Source organism: Epinephelus moara, chromosome 21, assembly GCF_006386435.1.
Source record: "Epinephelus moara isolate mb chromosome 21, YSFRI_EMoa_1.0, whole genome shotgun sequence".
In the NCBI taxonomy this organism is placed as follows: Eukaryota; Metazoa; Chordata; class Actinopteri; order Perciformes; family Serranidae; genus Epinephelus; species Epinephelus moara.
Window position 1 is genome coordinate 22,679,956 of NC_065526.1, and position 21,507 is coordinate 22,701,462.

The 21,507-nt window shown below is 39.8% G+C and overlaps 1 protein-coding gene across 1 annotated transcript in view; it reads right to left on the reverse strand.

Moving 5' to 3' along the window:
- Positions 1-2,314: 2,314 nt before the first annotated feature.
- The window catches only part of LOC126382744 (macrophage mannose receptor 1-like), a 33,102-nt gene continuing 13,909 nt past the window's right edge, over positions 2,315-21,507 (reverse strand). The window contains exons 17-32 of the mRNA XM_050032796.1: positions 20,766-20,929; positions 20,575-20,639; positions 19,961-20,061; positions 19,676-19,818; positions 19,427-19,532; positions 18,603-18,721; positions 14,454-14,486; positions 14,241-14,276; positions 13,798-13,897; positions 10,772-11,001; positions 10,238-10,403; positions 5,834-6,007; positions 5,626-5,742; positions 4,194-4,352; positions 3,961-3,987; positions 2,315-3,869 (exon numbers count right to left, since the gene is read on the reverse strand). Coding sequence (XP_049888753.1) covers positions 3,607-3,869; positions 3,961-3,987; positions 4,194-4,352; positions 5,626-5,742; positions 5,834-6,007; positions 10,238-10,403; positions 10,772-11,001; positions 13,798-13,897; positions 14,241-14,276; positions 14,454-14,486; positions 18,603-18,721; positions 19,427-19,532; positions 19,676-19,818; positions 19,961-20,061; positions 20,575-20,639; positions 20,766-20,929 — 2,003 coding nt within the window. The 3' untranslated portion in view covers positions 2,315-3,606. The remainder of the gene's footprint in view (positions 3,870-3,960; positions 3,988-4,193; positions 4,353-5,625; positions 5,743-5,833; positions 6,008-10,237; positions 10,404-10,771; positions 11,002-13,797; positions 13,898-14,240; positions 14,277-14,453; positions 14,487-18,602; positions 18,722-19,426; positions 19,533-19,675; positions 19,819-19,960; positions 20,062-20,574; positions 20,640-20,765; positions 20,930-21,507) is intronic.

Sequence of the window (21,507 nt, forward strand, 5' to 3'; positions counted from 1 at the left end):
GCGAGTGGGGTCGGGGGTGGAGAGCAGAGGTAGAGGGAGGTGTGGCTCATGACACACTTTGTTTTGGTCTACATGCAGTGCACAACAGCAAACCTAGCGGTGAAACGATTTCGCTTTTTGCCCCTTTAAGGATAGATGCCAATGGGTTGCAATTTACAATATCTTTTAATATCATTGTTTTAAAGAAGCAACAGACAGCATTTCTTCCTAAATATATAATTATGAAAATGATGTGGGTTGCACAGGGTAGTACACACAGTAAAATCAGACTATCAGTGTTTACATAGGTTACTTAATGGCTTTGCAATCTTTGCAATAAGCTTTTGCTGCCGGGGACGAATTTTCACGGAAAACATCTGCTTTACGGCAGGAAATGCGTCATGTATTGCGAAACTGGTCGGTTAGCCAATCAGGGACTGGAGCTGGTCCTTATGAGGAGCTGGGCATGAGATAGTTGAGTCATGAGCGCAATGGCAGACAAAGTTTGGAGACAAGTGAAAAACGGCCTCCCAAAAGAAAACGAGCTAATCTGTCTGAGGAGGCGAGGATGCACAAAAATGAGAGTGATAAAAGAAGAGGAAAAACAAGAATAAACCTCAGTCAGCCGTTCAAGAGATGGAGGGAGCTCCGTGACCAAAGAGGCTTCAAAACAGATGCCCAGCTAGCTTTCTTTCTGATGGATCAGTAAGTAACACGGCTAAATGTTAGCTAGACGAGAGAGGACTGTACTGTAGTGGCTGCTAGTTAATTCCTAGCTGGCCAGCATTGCAAATTGCCGCAACCAGGGACCGGGTAGCGAGTGTTGGTCGGCTGACATCCTCGTTGCCATTCTATGGCAGCCCTCGGACAGTGATAGCCCCCCCACACTGCTGACGCTAGGTGGCGCTAAGCTACGAAAACGTATCCTATCTATTGCCTCTTTAATTCTCATCTGAAAGACATTTAAGGAGTCACCTGGATTTATACAGATAGAATGTTGTCTACGGTAGCTTTAAGGATGATCTAATGCAGCAGTGGTGTCCCGTCTGTCTTGACTCACACTGTGGTCCAATAAAAATACGTTTTATTTTTGCCTTGTTTAAAAGTCTAGCAGACATTTCACAATCCTAGCAAGCATAGTAGTTTACAGTAAAATATATTGTGAATGAATGAACTAAACAATCAACCACCTTCATTTACCCATAAAACCCATGTACATTCTATGAATCAGTAAATTCTTAGTTGCCATAAAACTTACAATTAAAAATAATTTCAAGTTATTACAAATTCTCTGTGGCAGCAGATTTAGTGGTGGTGGTGGGATTGCTAATCCAATTAAACACTCCTTCTATCATTACCACATCAAATTCCATTCTCAAATGTAGTCGTCATAAAATACACAGTTAAATAAATTAGTACTCACTAAGTGTTTCTCTCAGGTCTGCTGTGCAGTGGCTAACCCAGTTTAACACATTCTACCAGCCCCTACCACTACTTTCTAGTTTCTATAAATATTTGGTTATCAGGTACTTTATAAAATCCATATGGACCTCTCTTACATCTGCATAAATCAGATTACTCACAGCACAGCACTTATTTTGGTGTCCAGCAAATGATGTGGGTTTCGTTAATCATTGGCAAACTTTCTGGGGAAAACCTGGTCTTATTAGGAGAGACGGCATTCATCCCACTTTGGATGGNTTTTAAAACCTCACTTTTAAAGCTGGTTTGCCCATTACTCCCATTATCATCTTAAAATATTGATGAAAAACACCAGGAGCGAATGTCTGGAGTTGAGTTTTCATTAAAACAAAACTGACTGGTCTGTTAACTGCATGCAAAATAATCAGAGCGCATAGGGCCAAGTTGCCTCCTAAATTATGACATGACTGGTTGCTGACAAGCAGAGTAGCATTCAAAAAGCTATTTTCTTTATTTAGAGTCTGGCACATTGCTCACTTCACAAACAAACAAACATTGGGGCTACAACAAAAACACTGGGGCTACATTATATCACTCAAGTTTTTTCAGAGAATGAGAGTAAATCAGTTAATTAAATATCCTCTGGTATAGCTCTGCTAAAAACACAAAAACACCAACTCAGTCAGTGTGTCAGCATGTCGTTTATTAACAAGCCTGTTTGTAACCAGTACCATCATTTTTATCTTCACTTTTATTTTTTCCCCTGCTCCGCTCCCATTTGTCTGGAGGCACAAAGCCCCTTCCTTGGTGAAACATCAGAGGAGAGGATAGTAATGAATGAGAGGAATGTTAGCAGTGGCATTCTGAATATAATGGAAGCACAAAGACCTGATTATCAAAAAAGACATCTTACTCAGGGTGTAACAGTACATTTATTTGTATTGAACTGTTCGTTAGGAGGCTTTCGGTTTGGTAAGCATTACAAACTGAACGATACTTTTCACTGTCCTATTACATTTTGAAAATAAAATATACAGCTTAATGTGTCAGTCAGTACCACTGTGCTTGACAAGGCAACCCACATGACGCAACAGGCAATGTGCTGTCTGCCCCTCCCACCCACAATCTAAAACATTCTCCTCCAGTGAGACATGCTGGGAGGCACACTACGCTATGCTAGCTTGTTTCAAGATGGTTTGAAATGCCATTATCAGACCAGAAATCGAAGGGTCTGGCATTTAGTTTTGTTGTGAATTATGAGGGCGATGAAGAATAAGAACGAACAACTGCACAGCAACAGACTCTTTTTAGCAGGCAACCCAGTAGCACAGTAACAAACACGATCCCTTAAATAAAGAACGAGCCACTGCAAAGCAACAAACTTGCAGTTGAGCCAGCACATTCATGGTTGCACAACACACACACCCCGAACCAGGGAACGGCAATATCATTCAGTAGCTAATAGCAGCTAATGTTAGCACAAAAGCACACACCCACAGTATTGAGTCAGTGGGCCAGGTAGCTGATTAGGCCAGAGAGACTGAAAAGTAAGTTTAGCTTGTGTTTATGTTATTGTGACATTTAAGAGATGTTTATACATTCATTAATAAGGCTGAAAGAGCTATGAGTGCTCGCGAACTCGCCACACACAGAGCGGGCAATGGAAACAACACTACTATGTGCTATAATGTCAGTATTGTAGTATGAGGAAAAACAGTTTAACGAAACTCCAATATTTAGTACTAGACAGTTCCCAGTCTTTTCAGGTTTTCAACCAGTATTTTCTAACGTGTAATGTGTTTTGAGAGAAATCACTGATTTTGCTTTACCCAAACTTTAATGAGGCAATTTCAGCCAGCCTATAATTTATGCATTGTATAAAAAAAAAAGCCCATAAAATGATAGTTTTCATACATTTAACATTTTAAAAATCTGGGAAATTTCTCTGGCATTTCTTAATTTTTTGCTGCATTCAAAACATACCAAACCATGACATCACTGTATCATATCAAACCGACCTGTGAATTTTGTGAATCATAACACCCCTACATCTTACAGCTTAAATTGTGTTATTAAAGCCAGTTATTGCCAACTACATTAAAACACCCTTCATTTAAAAACAAAAATGGAAACTCTTGTCAGAATACAATCAACCATCTGCCCAAGATATACTGTATGCCCTTGTAGATTCTGCTGATGTTGGCATCACACAGTGGTAACAGGCACAGGGTCCTCTTCCTCTGCATTTGCGACCAATTTATTGGTGTCAACAGGACCAGGCTTGGCCCGCTCATTGGTGAAGAAGAGTGGGTTGTCAAAGGTAGATGACTTTCCAGGGATAAGTAAGCGGTGGCCAGACTTTTTGAAGAGAAACAAGGTGATGACTGTCCCTATGGCAATCGCAGTAATGACCAGCACAACTGCCAAAATGATGTGGCCATGGGTTTGAGGATCCATCGTAGGATTTACTGTACAGATTTAATATGTAGATGATCAACCAGAAAATTTTTTTATAATTGTGAGTCAAAAAAAAAAAAGTCATAAAAAAGTATAACTTACCAGTTGTCTTCGGCACTTGTCCTAATACTAGGGAGATGAGAAATATGATCAAAAAAGTATTACAAAGGCACATCATTTCTGTATCATTTCACTGACATTGTACTCTACATATTTAAATCAATGTAATTTTTAATTTTATTTAATAATTCATTTTTAACACTACAGTATGTATTACACATTCCTCCTATTGTAAAACAGATCAAACTGAGTCCTTTTAAGTTTAGTGATGTCACCTTTGGGTGTTTTGCACACATATCCTCTGTCAAGCCACTGATCACTTGTGAACCATTTCCCATCGATAACTTTGATCAATCCAAAATTGTTGATATCCGGTTGATCTTCACGCCAGTTAGTGTAGTCCAAAGCGATTTTATCCAACCACTGCCACTTGCCTTGGAACAAAAAAGGGGGGAAAAAAAACAAAACCTTTTTTTTTTCACTCTTTAAAGTTTCTTTTTGTACCAGATGAGTAATTGCTTAAATTTGATGTTCTTTTCTTTTAATGTGTGCAGCAACAAGATTTTTCAACATTGAACTTTTCCAAATGTGCTCTTATAACCTACAACCTAGCATTCGACCTTTGTAATTTTTTTTACTGTTTACTGACCCCAAAGCCACATTAAATGGCCACGTGGGGACAGCAAAACAACCTGACAACACAACATTGACATATTATAATGAAGTTGTTATGGGCAAACATGTCAGTAGACATATCAGCAGACAGATGCCTAACAGCAAACACAGAGCAATATTAGCATTTGTAGATGTGTTTCTAACATGGTGTTGGGACCAGAAAATCAAAACAAGTTGAAAGATGCTAAAACACTGTATAGTTAAGGGCAGCTGCAGAACTGGGGGATAATTCCTCATAGGTTTGGCACTATGAGTTGAGACTTTGACCATTACACATCTGTATTTGATGTATAGATAGTAATTAGTGCAGCTATACACCGATCAGCCAAAACATTAAAACCACTGACAGGTGAAGTGAATAACTTTCATTATTTTGTTCCAATGCATTGTTCTGCTGGGAAACCTTTGGTTCTGGCATTCATGTGGATACCACTTGACATGTTCCATCCACTCAAACACCGTTGCAGACCAAGTACCCCTGCTAATGGCAACAGTACTCCCCAATGGCAGTGGCCCCCCCAGCAGACAAAAACAGCATGCCGCACCACAAAAACTGTTCAGAAATGGCAAAAAGCTCAAGGTGTCAACCTGGCTTCTAAATTTCCCAGATCCCAATCTGCTCAAGGATTCTTGTGACGTGCCGGTACCCGAGATCTACCCCTAATCCAAGGTGGGGCCTCCTTGGAGTGGACTTGGCTCTGACCTGTCGAGGCATGAACACAGGATCTCTGGGAGTGTCCTACGGTGTCTAGCCCCAGTGCGTGGGTACTTGGTCTGCAGCGGTGTTTGAGTGGGTGGAACATGTCAGGTGGTATCCACATGAATGCAAGAACCAAAGGTTTCCCAGCAGAACAATGTATCGGAAGAAAGTAATCAAAGTTGTTCACTTCACCTGTTAGTGGTTTTAATGTGTGTAACAGTTGTGTAACCTCTTTGTATCAGAACTTTTGTTTCACAATTTTCCTTCTTTATGATCAAGTATATCTTAACGATTCTTGAAAAAACATGAAAAAACAGACAATGTGACTGTACCTTTGTGAGTTTTATACAAGCCCATCCAGAAAGAGGTGTGGCTGTTTTCAAAACTTTTAATATTTCTTTCAATGAATTCTTGCTCAGAAGGATCTTCAATGCTTGCAAGAGTTCCACCTTTAAAAACAAAAAAACAACAGTTGTCTTTAGTTACAGCTAAACACAGCTGTGCAATTAAGAATATTAATTAGACCATATGTTGACTTACCATGTTTTGCACAATCGGAGGATGCATGAGTCCACTCAGACTTTTTTGTAACAAATAGGTAACAATAAGCCCTAAATGGTAGCCAGCCATCACTCTGATCACTCAGCTGTTTGCGTGTTTCTGCGTTGTTAGGGCAAAATCCTGGGAACTCGCTTGACTGTGTTGGTGGCACATCTATGAATGAGAGAGACATTAATGACCCTGTGGAAAGGCTTGGGTGGTCGTTGGTGTTTGACCGATTACTTGCCCACTGCCCCCACCGATAGTTTCTTTTTTATATATATATATGTATTTAGTTGGACGACAGAGTAGTCAGTTTGGTAGTTTGGCAGACCGAGGTGCGCTGAGATGGGTGTGGCGCCGCATCAGGAGGAGGTGTCGACAGATCCAGCTTGGCGCAGTGACAGTTTCGTGCCAAAAGGCTTCGCCGAAGGTGCGCTAAAAGCTCGCCAGCTGAAACCAGGTCTACTGTCAGCGCAGGCGGTCTAAGTGGAAGTTTGGATGACCGGCGGACAGTGCACACACGTCACCAAAACCTCACAGGCAGGTTTCCAGAATGTCAGGCACATTAACAATGCAATATACCCACAAAAACCACTATTCAATGCAACTATCTGCAATCAGCACATATATGTATCTCTGTATCGACTGTCCCATCACATCTGATGTCAGATCAAAGGGGATTGGCGCCGTTTGGCACGTTTGGCACGCGTAATGGAAACCCAACTTGATTTGATTAACACAGCTGCAAACTAAACTTTGCATCAGATAGGGAGTATATATTCACATCTGTCATCTTAGAAAAGTCAAAAGAAAAGAAACAGAGTGAGACAGCAAGAGAGAAAGAGAGCGCGCGTGCACTAGAGAAACGCTCGTACCCCTTTTTCATTACACAAACTAATTACATCTACCCCGCGAGGTGGTCCAAGTGGTGACGCGCATCGTGGCCTCTGATGCACACCCAGGTGGCACCTGTGCTCACCCTGTTCCTGTAAAGGTGACAGTGGCTCTGACCTTCTTCGCCACTTGGTCTTTCCAGCACACCGTGGCCGCGGTGGTGGGGATCAGTCAGAGAGCTGTCAGTTTGGCTACACATGCAGTGACGTCTTGTCTAGTCCGACATGCAAATGAGCTCATAATTTGTTTTTATTACCGTTTTTTGCACTGGGCAACGGTTCTCAGTATATCCGGGCAACATTGATTTACAATTGTGGTGACCTCCTCCCAGGCTATCTTCATCATCAGCCTGTGGAGGTCTGCTTGTAGTTCCGAATATTCGGACACTGCGAGCTTGGACCTCCCGGACCAAAGCATCAGTTTCCTCCTAGGAGAAGTTTGGCTGACTGACGCTGCTGCTCTCTTCTGCCATGGCGAATTGAGTAAACGCTCATTACGCCTTCGCGCAGCGCATTTAAGGGCGAGGAGAGGGGCTCATTTGATTGGTGTGATGTGAATTGGCTGTGTAAAACCCACTCCACGCCTTTTCTCCTTCCTCTTTCCGACTTGCGCAGGTAGGAGGGACGGAGGTGGGAAAGAGGAATAGCTGCGCCAGTGCGCACGGTGTGCCAAACTTGCAAAGTCCGCCTGGCCACACCTGGTTGGCGAAGCGCAAGTGCGCTGCGCCCCCGCCTCGCCCGGTCGGCGAAACTAGAGGCCGAAGTGTCTGGTCTGTACAGCAGCAGCAGCAGCAGCAGCAGCAGCAGCAGATTTTTCTCCATCTTCCCTCTGAGGAAGCACCAGCCGTGCGAAACGTGCTAAAACGTGCTAAATATGTATTAGCAGATCCACATGACAAACATCTGGTGTATGAAATATCTGTACTGTCACTGTGCAGCATTTTTATCTAAACACATGTTGCCAGCATCCAGGTACTGTTCCATCTCACAGTTGGCTACAGCTACAAAGAAGAAAAGCGATGCGCCATTAATTCACTTCACACACAAACAAAACACACATTTTATTAATTGTACAGATCATTAGCAAGTGGAACATAGCCTGTATATTGCACTGCATAGCCCTGGTGTACAATCCCAATTTCAAAAATAAAGTTGGGATGCTGTGTAAACTGTAAATCAAAAGAGTGCTGTGATGTGACCTGTATTCAATTTAATACTGTACAAAGACAAAATATTTAATGTTCAAACTGATAAACGTTATTGTGTTTTGTAAAATGTGCAATTACTCTGAATTTTAAGCCTACAACACGTTACAAACAGAGGCAACAAGACTGGGGAAGTTGTTGAATGCTAAAAAAAACCCCACTTTTTTGAACATTACACAGGTAAACAGTTTAATTGATAACCAATGATAGTATCATTAAGATGTATGAAAGGGGCGTCCTTGAAAGGCTTTTTTTTTTCACAAGCAAGGATGGTCACTTTGTGAAAACTGTGTGGGCAAATAGTCTAACATTTGGATATCAACCTTTGTTATTGTACGGTTGCAAAGTATACAGGAATTTCACCATCTATGATCCATAATATCATCAAAAGATTGAGAGAATCTGGAGGAATCTTTGCATGTCAAGGCCAACACTGAAAACCAACATTAAATGCCTTTGACTAGTGCCTCAGATGTTACTGCATTAAAAATGACTTGTTTATCAAGGATAACTACATGGGTTCGTAAACACTTGGAAAACCATTAACAGTAAACACAGTTCTTGCTGCAGCTATAGATACAAGTTACACTACCATGCAAAGTGAAAGCCATATATCAACAACATCCAGAAACACCACGACTTCTCTGGGCCCGAGCTCAACTAAGATGGACTGACACACAAAGTGAGCTGACACACAGGCCCACATTTGAAAATGGTTTTGCTAATCATAGACATTGTGTGCTCTTGGCTGAAGCATCATCAAGATTATAACCACTGCAAAGTTCTAAAGCCAGCATCTGTGATAGTATGAGGAAGTGTTGGTACCCCTGGCATGGCTAACTTGCACATCTGTGAAGGCTCTCTTAATACAAAAGTACATACAGGTTTTGGAGCAACATATGCTGTGATTCAGAGGGTGTCTTTTTCAGGAATGTCCTTGCTCATTTCAGCAAGACAATGCCAAGGAACTGAAGTCGTGTATCAAGCAAGAATGGGAAATAACTTCACTTTTAAAACAAGTAGTATCCTACACACTTCCTAAGTGTTGTTAAAAGAAAAGGTGATATAACGTAGTGGAAAACATGCATCTGTCCCAACTTTTTGGAACATATTGCAGGCATCAAATTCAGACTGACTATTTATTTAAAAAAAAATAAAAGTTTGAACAATAAATATCTTACCTTTGAACGGTATTGAGTTGAATATAGGTCAAAAAGGACTTGCAAATCATTGCAATCTGTTACAGTTTCAGCAGGTGATGTCAGGTCTGTCGGCAAATGAAACATTGCCCTAAATAGGACTACATTTTTTCCAGTTTATCTCTTAGTCCCACCTCTGGCTACCCTGGAAATCCAGAGTTCTCGTGAGAGCACAATTTGAATTTGCTCAGCGAGTCACTCTGGCAATCAGTAATGATGCTCATTACCTATGCCCATGAAACCGAGCTGCACCAATTACATCGGTGTATCTGATAAAGGTGGGCCAGAGGCGAGCTAAACAGATGACGACAGCGCTGCGATGATGAAGTCCGGAATCAGTCAGTGAACACTGCAAGATGGCTACGGATGAACACCAGTTATTTGAAACGGCTTTGGCTGCTACAATAAACGAGTTAGACTTGACTTTTTCTCTAAAAGAGGAACAGAAGACGGCGCTCAAGCCTTTCCTTTGCAAGAAGGACGTTTTTGCTGTTTTGCTGACCAGATACGGCAAGAGTCTAATCTACCAGTTAGCTCTGTTGGTAGCTAAGCTCTGGATAGGTCACCCTGTGTATTGTTCTAATTGGTCGTAGTGTTATCCAATTGTGTGCAGTGATATTTACAAATGCATGCTTGGTGCCGCCCCTCGAGTTGGGCCATTTTCATTACTCATGGCCAGACCCTAAATCTTTCTTGATTTAGGTCTGGATTTCCAGGCTAACCTCTGGCTAGAACAAACAGAAGCGGTGACAAAGGTAAAACTTGAGGACAGCCTCCTCGAATATTTAAGGCCTCAGATACAACTTCATTTGTTAGCACGTCAGCTATAGGGTTAATATGTAATAATGCAATACAAATATGGAAAATGTGTCCAAATCTAAACTGAGTGATAAGGTAAAAAAGAAGGCCCACTCAGCCCGATCAAAGGCCTTCTCTGCATCAAGTGAGAAATGAGCTGTATGAGCTTTCACATAATCAAAAAGCCAATGCCACCTATGCCAAGAATAAAATATTAAGGTAACAATTGTAAAGGAAGGATGTATGTTGATATTAACATTTAGGATGATCCACATATGCATTTATTAAAATTTACATGTGCCTTACCTGTAGACTTCATGCAAATGCTGCTCATGTTCTTATTGCAGTCAGCAGTCTCCCACTTTCCATCCGTGTTCACAAACACACAATCTCGGTTACTGCTTGGTTCATTTTGGTCCCAATTGGGAGAGGTGATATGCCAGCCATCGATATATATGAAATATCCACCAGTCTGAAAGTAATAATTGATCAAACTGCAGTTTGTTTGTTTTGTTTTTTTACAGTGAACTATGATTCTGCCCCCCACACACAAACACACAACACACACACACTGGTCTCCAACAGTGCTGAAAAGTCTGTTCAATGTTTTCTTTTGTCATGTTTAGCTCTTGTGATAATCTGAATGATTGCATTAATACTGAACTGTTAGGATTTCATGGTACATCCAGGACAAAAGCATAGAAAACATTTAGCCTCATTAATGCCATCAGTAATATAAATTGAATATTTGTGATTCATTTTTGTATTAAAAAGCATAATTTCAACAATTACAGAATACAATTTCTAAGGTAACAGTTTTAGAGACTCTCTGGCCTGTACCTCCTTTTTGTTCAGTCCAATCCACAGTGGAACTTTGAGATTCAGAGCCATCAGCTCAGCATAGACATCTGTCCACTCATTTCGCAGGCTAGCCAGTTTGGCACCATCACTTTCACAGTGCATTTTGGCTGCTTCCCAGGTCATTTGTTGAGTAACAACTTTGATAGAGTCATTGAATATTTTGACATAGTCGGCAGTTGTTGGTTCAGGGGAGTCTGGGAGGGTTGGGTCTGTTAGGGGTGAGAAATTTGAGAAATTTAGTTTACCCATTTACCTTAAGGTCAGGCTTTCTGTTGTAAAGATGCTCAAGAGTCATTGGGCCTCATTCACCAACCGTTCTTAAAGGGATATTGCCCCCAAAAAATTTAGCCATTATCTACTCACCCATATGCCGAGGGAGGCTCAGGTGAAGTTTTAGAGTCCTCACAACACTTGCGGAGATCCGAGGGGGAAGTGGGTAGCAGCACAACTGCACACCTAATGGCTGACAGTGACCCAGATTAAAACGTCCAAGAACACAAATTGAAACCATAAAATATCTCCATACTGCTCATCCATAGTAATCCAAGTGTCCTGAAGCCCCGACATAAAATGTTGTTTTGTAAAAAAGTCATTTGAACTCTGTTTTGTAACTCTGTAGCCTCATTGTAGCCTGTAGCTCTAAATGCCTCTGTGTACACTGCGCTGACGTGTGTGCGCTTGTGCATGAGACCGTGAGACATGGGCACCGCCTTCATGTGTGATCACGTGCTTTCGCTGGTCTTGCGCGCAAGCGCGCACACGTTAGCACAGTCCACAGAGAAGCTGTTAGAGCTACAGGCTACAATGAGGCTAAAAACAGAGTTCAAATGACGTTTTTCCAAACAACATTTTATGTCGGGGCTTCAGGACACTTGGATTACTATGGACGAGCAGTATGGAGATATTTTATGGTTTCAATTTTGTGTTCTTGGACGTTTTAATCTGGGTCACTGTCAGCCATTAGGTGTGCAGTTGTGCTGCTACCCACTTCCCCCTCGGATCTCCGCAAGTGTTGTGAGGACTCTAAAACTTCACCTGAGCCTCCCTCGGCATATGGGTGAGTAGATAATGGCTGAATTTTTTTTTTTACACTCTTATGCAGTTTCACAAAAATTCTGACATTCACTAATGTTTTCTTACCTGAAATTTGTTCTTAGTGAAGAACAGAATCTAATTTATAAGAATTATTAATAATTATTTTACAAAAGGCATAATGTCCTTTTAAAATAAACACTTGACTAAATCTTCAATTGACATCAGTTTATGATGTTAATTGGAAACACACAAACTTATAATCATCATGCCTGAAAATATCACGTGGGTTGGGTGAGCAGGACAAAAAATGATGAAGCAGCATTCCAACTTATTAATTACCTACAGAAACACTGCATGAGTCTTCTACCGTCTCTGTCTCTCTCTTAACAAAGTTACACAAATCTTGAACAGTAGTGTGCACCTCTCTGTTCTCAGTCCTTACAGTTGTGCTACTACAATGCATAAAGTTTGATTAACATGGGTTTTTTAGCAACCCATGCATCTGTTTGTTTTATTTTATATCCACTCTGATGTTACTAATTATGACAGCTTGTTTGGCATTCACTCTCTGCAAAAGCACCTCCACTTCAAAACATAGGTCTTTTTTTAATGGATTTATATTACAATTAATATTAATACAATTAATATTTTTTGATAATTATTTAGATTGTTTTCCAAAAAGCATTATTTTCTTTTCAAATAAACATTACACTAACACCTCAATTCACATCTGTTATGTTAATGGAAACTGCTCCGTCTAATAATTAGTGATCGAACACTCTAGAAAATATTAGTGGCAGTTTGCAAAGCAGCACACCAAAAAAGTTTCTGTCCTCACTCATGACAGTTGTGCTAAATAATACAATATAACACAAGAAAAGATGCCTGGGATGCTACCTGACTCACAAACTTTCTGCATTATTTGATATCCAGTCCTGACTTTACTAAAAATAACAGCTCTATTTGCATTCACTTCCTGCAGAAGTACCTCCATTTAAAAACAGAATTTTTTTTGTTTGTTTTTTTATGTTTGGAGTTGGGTGCTCCACCCTCTTCAGGCTTTTGGTTTGGCATTCTTGACTTCTCTTAGCTTCTTCCTCTGTCTCTGAGTGTGCACACAGCCATGCAGTCTCATAGCCTTTCATAAGGTATATGTAGGACATTTACCAGTGCTTATAAGGATTAGCTGGCATGCGTTTCATCTACAGGGATGAGGGGATTCGTCATTATAAGAATACAGGTACAAATAATTCTACAGCAGTTTCAACAACATGTAATGAATCGGACCTAGATTTTTCTTATCACTTTTAAGAAAAAACTATTTGGTGAATAAGGCCCAATGAAATTACTCACTCATCAAATTTAAAAGAACTTTTCTGTTTGAATAGTCCTACATTCAAAATACAGTACAACATGTCTTAAATCTGTACTGTTGAAAATATATTTTTTTTTATCATTTCGGGATATTGATAACCATAAAACAGCCACACAACAAATTGTAAGTTGCTTTAGTACAGTTGCTGCGGTTATAGGTGGAATTACCCCGACATTAAATTCATTCATTAATAGTAAGTTAGAGCTCCACTGACGCGTGTTCCTTGCTAGGAACAGACCGAATGTCTATTGTATAGCTAAACAACTGCAAAGTGGAACTCATTATCTCTTGTGTTTTCAGCACCGTCAATCATATGTCGTAAAATACACCAACAGTCTCTTAATCATACACAAACACCATGGAACACATGCTGTTATACTGTAGTGCAAGCAACCCCAGCTAGTGTACACGCTGTTTAAACATGTCATAAAGTAGGTAATGCTTCAAATATGGACACATCACGGTCATCAGAGTACCATGCTAGTCCCTGTACGAAGCAATCATAAATCCATTATATTGCTCTGGTCATTCTATATTCAAATTATTAAAGGTCTTAGGAAATGCATTCAAGAGAAAGAGCAGAAGATAGGCTCACCAACATTTCGAAGACACACATATCCATTGGTGTCATTGCAGGATGTTTTTATCCACTTTCCTATGCCTCTGTGGGGATCAGTAGTCATCACAGCACATTTCTGGTAAAACATAGCAATTGTGAGCTAGAGAGAAACTATGGTATGATCCAGGTGACTGACAGTGTCTTTCCCATTAAAAAAATACTCATTTGCAAAATATGATCATTTGTCGACCAAGACATCAATTATCTATTGAATAAGAGCAAGCAGCCCTAATGTTATTGCATACGCATATAAATCACCACCATGAACAAACACAATTATATAGCAGGGCACCCAACAATCTCTATATACTGTTAAAGGGTGTCTTGTAAATTCTTGTTTTTTGATTTATTTACTTTCCCAGAATAAGTCAACAAAACTAAGTTGTATTGCACACGTAGTAGTGTCAAGAAAATATTACCTCATTACTTGATGACCGATGATAATAGTCATAATCCTTTAATGTAAAATCAAAATGTTAGAAATGTATGAATACACAAACATAGAATAAACTACAAAAAATACACATGCATGTAATTAATCAAAATTACTTGTAGTAAGAGTGTGATGTATTCAAGTCAAGACAAATTAAGTGGTATTGCACATTCCATTCAAATTATCAAAAAAGTTTTACCTCACTGTCATAATATCTGTTGGGTTTTTGCTTCTGTAGTGGAAAATCAGAATGTCAGAAATATTAAGCAATGCACTCAAAGAATTTATTATAAATAATGCAGGTGCTTTAAATTGATCACAACACTGAATTAAGGTTGTGTATATGCATATGTATAGGGGGGGATTAAAAGAGGTCACATTCACATAAAAAAAAAAAAAAACATTATAAAAAAATGAAATAAAAAGATTTGATAATCGTGTGTTCATTCTTCTTCATTTAGTACTGTAACTGTACTGAAACCTGGGTCCAACACAGGATCCAACATACATTGAGCCAGTAAACATAATCAGCCAGTTGCCCAGGCCAGTGCTTAAAAAAGTAAAAGAAAAAAGTCATTTCATCCAATACATTTCCTAACATTGCTTCACAAGTGATGTTAACCATGTCTGCTCTGCTCTCTTAGATATCTCTCTGCTTGTGTCTCCACTCACAGTCCCCAGAATTAGAGTCGAGTATGGCGTGCAAAGACAAACATAGACAGGCTTTTTTACTTCATTGCTGAAATCATGGTCAGTATAAAGTAGGGTTGTGAAAATATTTATTCATCAATACATATTAACTCCAAATATTTATTTTGATTTCAACTGTATTGATACATTATCAGTTTTGCTTTCTCGTTTCTCTTATCGTTAAAGGAGCAATAAGCGAAATTCATCATTTCTAGATTGAAGGAATTAAAAAATTGCTATGTGAAGAACCAGAGGTGTAATTTCATCTGGAGTATAGCATGACCTCACACACCCTCTCTCTGTGTTGATCTCCAGCCCATTGTTTACAAGCCGGTCCGGCTGCACGTTCATGTACGTTCATGTGAATCCCCCCCCCCCCCACCCTCCTCCTCCTCCTCCTCTCGGAGCCCTTGGCCCTCCCTCCCTATAAAAGGCTACAGCCAGTGAGCAATGGCAGCGCGTATTTTCGAAGTGAAATGGCGGAGAGCGGAACGAAACGTCCACCTGAAGACGACCAGGATCTGACATTACCTCTAAAGAAACAACGGTTGTTGGCGAAGAAGTTGTCGGATAAAGAAAGGGCAGAACCCGGATTAACATTGGCCTTGCATTTCCAAGGTGGAGAGCACTGCAAGAGCTAAAGGGGCTACAATTTGACTCGGAGCTAGCTCTCCTTCTCCTGGACAGGTACAACATAAAGTCAAATGTCTGTTTTAATTAGTGTTACAGTAGCATTAAGCACATGTCGCTGTGTCGATTCAATTAAATTTAATGTTACAATCGTAGCATGAGTTAATGTCCGGAGCTTGAGTTATTAGCGGCTCTGTCCCAGCAATGGGTCAGGCGTTTCGGTTGTGTTAGGTGAGTAGCCCGGCAGCCCAGCTAACATTTGCAATTAGCATTGTAAAATGTAGCCTGGCGGGCACCCTGGCGGCTGTGTTTAGCTATTCTCCTGCCTACTTCAATGATGATGGTACCTGTAATAAATGCAATATATTTGCTGAAATGGAGGCGAGGCTCAGTGACTAGAAGAGCTGGTAGAAGCGCTCCATAGCTGTAAGCTACTCCAGTAGCCGTAGTAGCTCTAGTGCTAACTCTGGGAGCTAACTTTAATGTTCCTCTCTTCTCTGTGAGCCGGAGCTGGGAGAGCAGAGGTAGAGGGAGGTGTGGCTCATGACACACTTTGTTTTGGTCTACAGTCAGTGCACAACAGCAAACCTAGCGGTGAAAGGATTTCGCTTTTTGCCCCTTTAATGTTTACTACCGTCATTCTGCTGTTCTTTGCGACCAACCAAGAAAAAAAAAAGTTGTTGTCATGTTATAGCCTTGTTGTGATTATATTTTAATTAAACAAAAAAATGTCATACCCACAATGTCAATTTTTGCCATGGTATTTAAAATGGTGTTGAATGTTGGTGTATCAAAGTAAAGAATTCCAACTTCGTGAAAGCACAAATATAAACACGATTTGAGTTGAAATGCTGAAGAACATTCAGTCTGAGCTAGGGATGCACCAAATATTCGGTAACCGAATATATTCGGCTGAATATTGCAAAAAAACACACATTCGGTATTCGGTGGAATAAGTGAAAAGCAAGGCCCAATAATAGCGGCGTGTTTTGATAATGCAATCAAACAGCGTGCGGTGATGGATGGAGTAAAATGTAGGCAGTGTCACCACCTCGCATTTGCAACTAAAAATAGTTTTGTGCGGGCAAAATAAATCATTCAGCACACTGGGTGAGTACAGATTTCGACCAGCAGCAGAAATGAAACGGCGAATCCCGCCGGTTGTGGGTTGAACGGCGGTCACAGACACGGACAGGAATACGTATTCCTGTCAAATACGGCGGCGCATGATAACGGCTTACCGGTGACGGAGAAGTCCGGCTCCAGGTGAATAACTTGTTGTCATGACTGCCCAAAACCTGAACAGCTGAGCCATGGCAGCACACAGTATGTGGCGTATCAGAGGAGAAACGAGCTGTTCACATTTCTTGGTCCACAAACCTCACCACACTTTAGGGACTGTTCTTTACTTATGAAGGGACTTGTCAGGGGAGGAGGGTGGCTGGTTGATTTTTATTTATTTATTTTATTTTGATCCCCCCTATGTTAATCACTTATTGATGCTGTTTTTGAAGTATGAATAAGTCAGTAAGTAATTTATTCCATTGAAATATCATTGATGTATTATAGAAAAGTGATTTATCTTTTTATAAATGACAAAAGGCACATCTGCCTCATTTTTGCTGTGGTATCATGCTACTAATCAGAACCGTGATACTTTCACTGGTATCGTATCGTCAATGTACAGTTTGTCGACTGAGATGACTGCCCTTTTTCCAGATTTTATCGCCTCTTTTCTGATGGGGAATAATGTTTTGCGTCTGTCCATGATTTCTTTCTGAATTGATCGTTCAGTCCATAGTCCGTGCCTTTCAGGTTTCTGCCATGACGTTGTACCAGTTGTTTCTGTTTAAAGTTTTCGAATTTGGCTACAATGGGTTGTGGGCGTTTGTTTGAGGGGTTTTTTGCTCCAATGCGGTGTACTCGGTGGAATGTAATGTTCTTTACTGTGTCCAGGGAGATTTTGAGGTGAGTTGACATGAAATCCTTGATCAGCTGTTCGGGGTTGTCATCGGGTGTTTGCTCTGGGATGCCAGAAAAAACAAGGTTGTCTCTCATACTGCGGGATTGTAGGTCGAGTATTGTTTCTTTCATGTCATGTTGACAACGGTAGTGAATTGTTTTGTGAGGGAGTTAAGAGAGTGTTGGAGGGATTTGTTTTCTTTGACCAAAGTGGAGAGTTGTTCCTGGCTGAATTCAAGACTGACGCGGAGCTGTTGGAATTCTTTGTGCAGTATTTCAACGAGTGCTATTCTGGCATCTAGTCTGGTAAGGTTATTGTTTATTGCGATTAAAATGTCACTGACCTCATCTTTGTTTGGGGAGTTTGGAGCGGAGTCGGGTGGCCGGAGTCTCTTGGAGTTCGGTGTGGATGTGTTATTGTCCGTGTCACTGCCTTTTATTGCTTCGTTCATGGTGCAGATGTGGTTGAAACATGCGTCAATGTAATCCTCTAGGTCTTCCAGATCGGCCGGTAGTATTGTTTTAGGTGAAAAGTTGTGGAAAAGTACTTATTATATTATATAAAAGTAGAGGGAAAGTTTGCAGTCTAGCAGACGGGAGCTGCCATCTTGAATCTCGCACCGGTCTCGTCGGGTCTCGCGGTCACAGGCGCATCACACTCCTCCTCCTTACTGGCTTATGTTAATATACATTGGCATATTCTTTCAGGTAGGTAGATGTCATCTAAGCATACTTACATGTTAGCAGTCGTGTAGTTAATCTGTATCGTTGTGTTCAAATTATTGGGGTTCGTTTGAAAGTAAAAAGTATTTACAAAAAACAATACCTGACCAATCTTAAAAAGAACAAAGGAAAAACGGCTATGTTTCTTTGTTTTTTGTTTAAAATGAAAGGAAAGTAAATCAAGTTATTTTGGTTTGTTTCTTTTTCAAAATGTAAATGACTTGAGAATTATCCGATGATACCCAGACCCTTTAAAAGAAATTTGTTTTTCAATAGTGATGCACATAATGCTTGTACTTTACATAATAAAATACATGATAAAAAAATAACTTTGACCACTTACTTCCTTCCCCCAGTTGGCGTATGCCCTTGGTCGCCCATCAGTCCAGATTGGTGGATTACCATACATACCAATCCACAGGTCTATAGTCGGTGTCTTGGCCAGTTGAATAGTCAAAAACACTGAAAATATAACACATGTTGATCAAATGATTTAAATATTTGTGTCCAAGTTTTGCCTAAATGTAAATATATGTATATTGTATGTTTTTTGTACTCTCTTTTACTGTGACTGTAAATATTTCTCAGATGTTCTTTATTAGTGTGGGAGTCTACTTTAAACTGCAAAACAAAAGAAAGAAGGAAACATTACCTGAATGGACACTAGTTTCACAACTAGATATCACTCATTGTTCTAAGTGTGGAGCTCTTAGAGTCCAAAGCCAGTTTAGTCTGGTTGGCTGTCAGATGCAGCATGACAACTGGAGTCTGGTAGTTTGTGGCATTGTAGCATTAATCTGCACTAACAAGCACCTGTTAGGTAAAGTGAGCATGTCCTACCTAGCTGTATTTTGTCATAGTGAAAGTTCAGTGCAATGTTGAATGAGTCAACTCAGTGTTCAACTCAACTAAATTGTTGATTTTTTTTTTTTTTTTAAATTTCTGCTGGAAGGGTTAATATTTGTCCGATTGCGATATAGTAAATAAACCTTGAGCAAATAACCCTTATTTTGCCTTTCTTTCCCATTATTTCCCTTTTTCCCCATAAATGATCAGAAATCCCCATGGAAAGTTTCCACCTATAATATTACCAGCATTCTGCAGCCTTATAAAGTCAATAATTGTGTGTATTTTTTTCTAGCAAAAGAAACGGAACATAGAACAAACCTTGCTCATGTCTTGAAAGAATTGAGGCCAGATTTCCTCCCATCGATTTGCACTGTGTCCTCGCTCCAAACCATGTCTCCCTCTGGCTATTAATGATGCTATAACACTATAAGTAAAAATGCTTTGTGTTATATCTCAAAATAGCAGTTGCTTATTTTTAGATCAATGCTTTGCCATAACAAAGGCCCATTTCTTGCAACATCAGTTAAAAAAAAACAAACCTAGAAAAAGTTAAAAGTGACCTCTGACCTTTGAGTTAAATTTTTTCCAGTTTTGTGGACAGCCACCTTTTGGAGGAATTGTAGGTGCTACAGTGGCATTGGCAGGTGGTGATTCACTGCGTTTGCAAATTGACCTGTGCTCATACCCACAATTACGATTATGCCAGAACCCTGTAAGCAAACCCAAAATATTAAATATTTCAACAAAAAACAGTGTGCATTTTTATGTTTAAAATCTAATCTCAGATGATTCTTGTAAAATTCTTAATCTGAAAGTGTGCCAGTAAAGATAAATTAATTTTTTGGTACTCACCTAAAGATGTCGTCAAAGCAGCACAGTTCTCATCATTGCGTACGAATTTGGGTTGATTTTCATCCCACCTTTGAAACACCACTGGAGAACCATCCATCCAGCTTTAATGAACACAATGAAATAATTAAAACTTAAAAAGGCACATCCAAGGCACACTCTTTCGTTTATTTTTAATTTTTATTTTTTATACAAAATGTTATTGCAAAATAAAGGCTTTGAAGAAGACTGAAACAGAACTAAAAGGAGTTTAAATATTTGGCTTGTATTTGTTGGGTGGCCAGACTGTTGTTAATGTCATGTATAATAATCCGAAATGACAATTACAGTGATCATGATTAATTTGACATGAAAACATAAAGACAAATCGGCCTAACCCTGCATCTGATGCTAGTACAACCAAATTAATAGTGCTAACAAGATCTGACCGACAGATTGATTGATTTAATATCACTGGTATCAAGCCAACCTTGAAAAACCATTCCAATAAAATTACATAGAGCAAACAAATTTTCGAACTGTTCACATCATCTACATGTCACATAGTTTTGATAGTCTTCTTAAACTTCTTTTCTCATTTTTATTAATCAATTGCTCATCATTTAATTCATACTCACCCATATGTTCCATCAAGATCTACGTTCAGGCCTATCCAATAATAATCTACCCAAGTGCTGGACACCTACACACATAGACAGATGCACACAGTAAAACTAGCAGTAGGCTACTTACATTGCAATATATTTTGAGCTGAAATGACACAGCTGATAAATAATGTCAGTTACACAGTATAAATGTTATTCCTAACCTGTTTCCATAAGAAGACACTTTCAGCTTGGCTGTTGACAGTTACTAAGTCACCATGCCTCTGTTGGCAGAAGCGACGAGCGTCTTCCATGGCCATACTGTCTCTGTTAAAATAATACTGAGACCCCTTCCATTCTAGCCACCCGTCTGAGGTCTTGTTGTAGTCTGAAAACATGTCAAAAATATTTGATATATTACAGTACATGTGTAGGTCTAGATTTCTGTTGCTTTTTAGCCATGCCAGCAACTTATTTTGATAATCCCCTGACTTTTCCTCTTTTGCCACCACAACGTTAACATTTGTAGCATGACTGGAAAGGTCTCAGCAATCATCAAGCTTGCCACAAAATTTGGTACAGATGTTTGGTGGTCTCTTTAATGTTCATCCAGTGCCACCATCAAGTCAAATTTTGTCTAACACTTAAATGACAACTCTATCAGTCTCATCTGTACTTTGTGCAATGCTAACTACCAAATGTGAGCAGGTTTAAACACTCTCAACTGAGATGCTGACCATGGTAAACACTGTATCTACCTAAAATTAACATGTTAACATTGTCATCATGGACACAGTATTGTTATGTCAGCATTTAGCCCAAGTACAGCTTCACAGAGCTGCTACCATGGCTTCAGACTGTAGTTCTTGGTTTAAATATAAAGATGTGTAGCAAATGTTCCACACCATAAGTCAAAACAAGATCACAGAGAAGTAACAGCAGCAAATTTAAACCATCCATCCATCA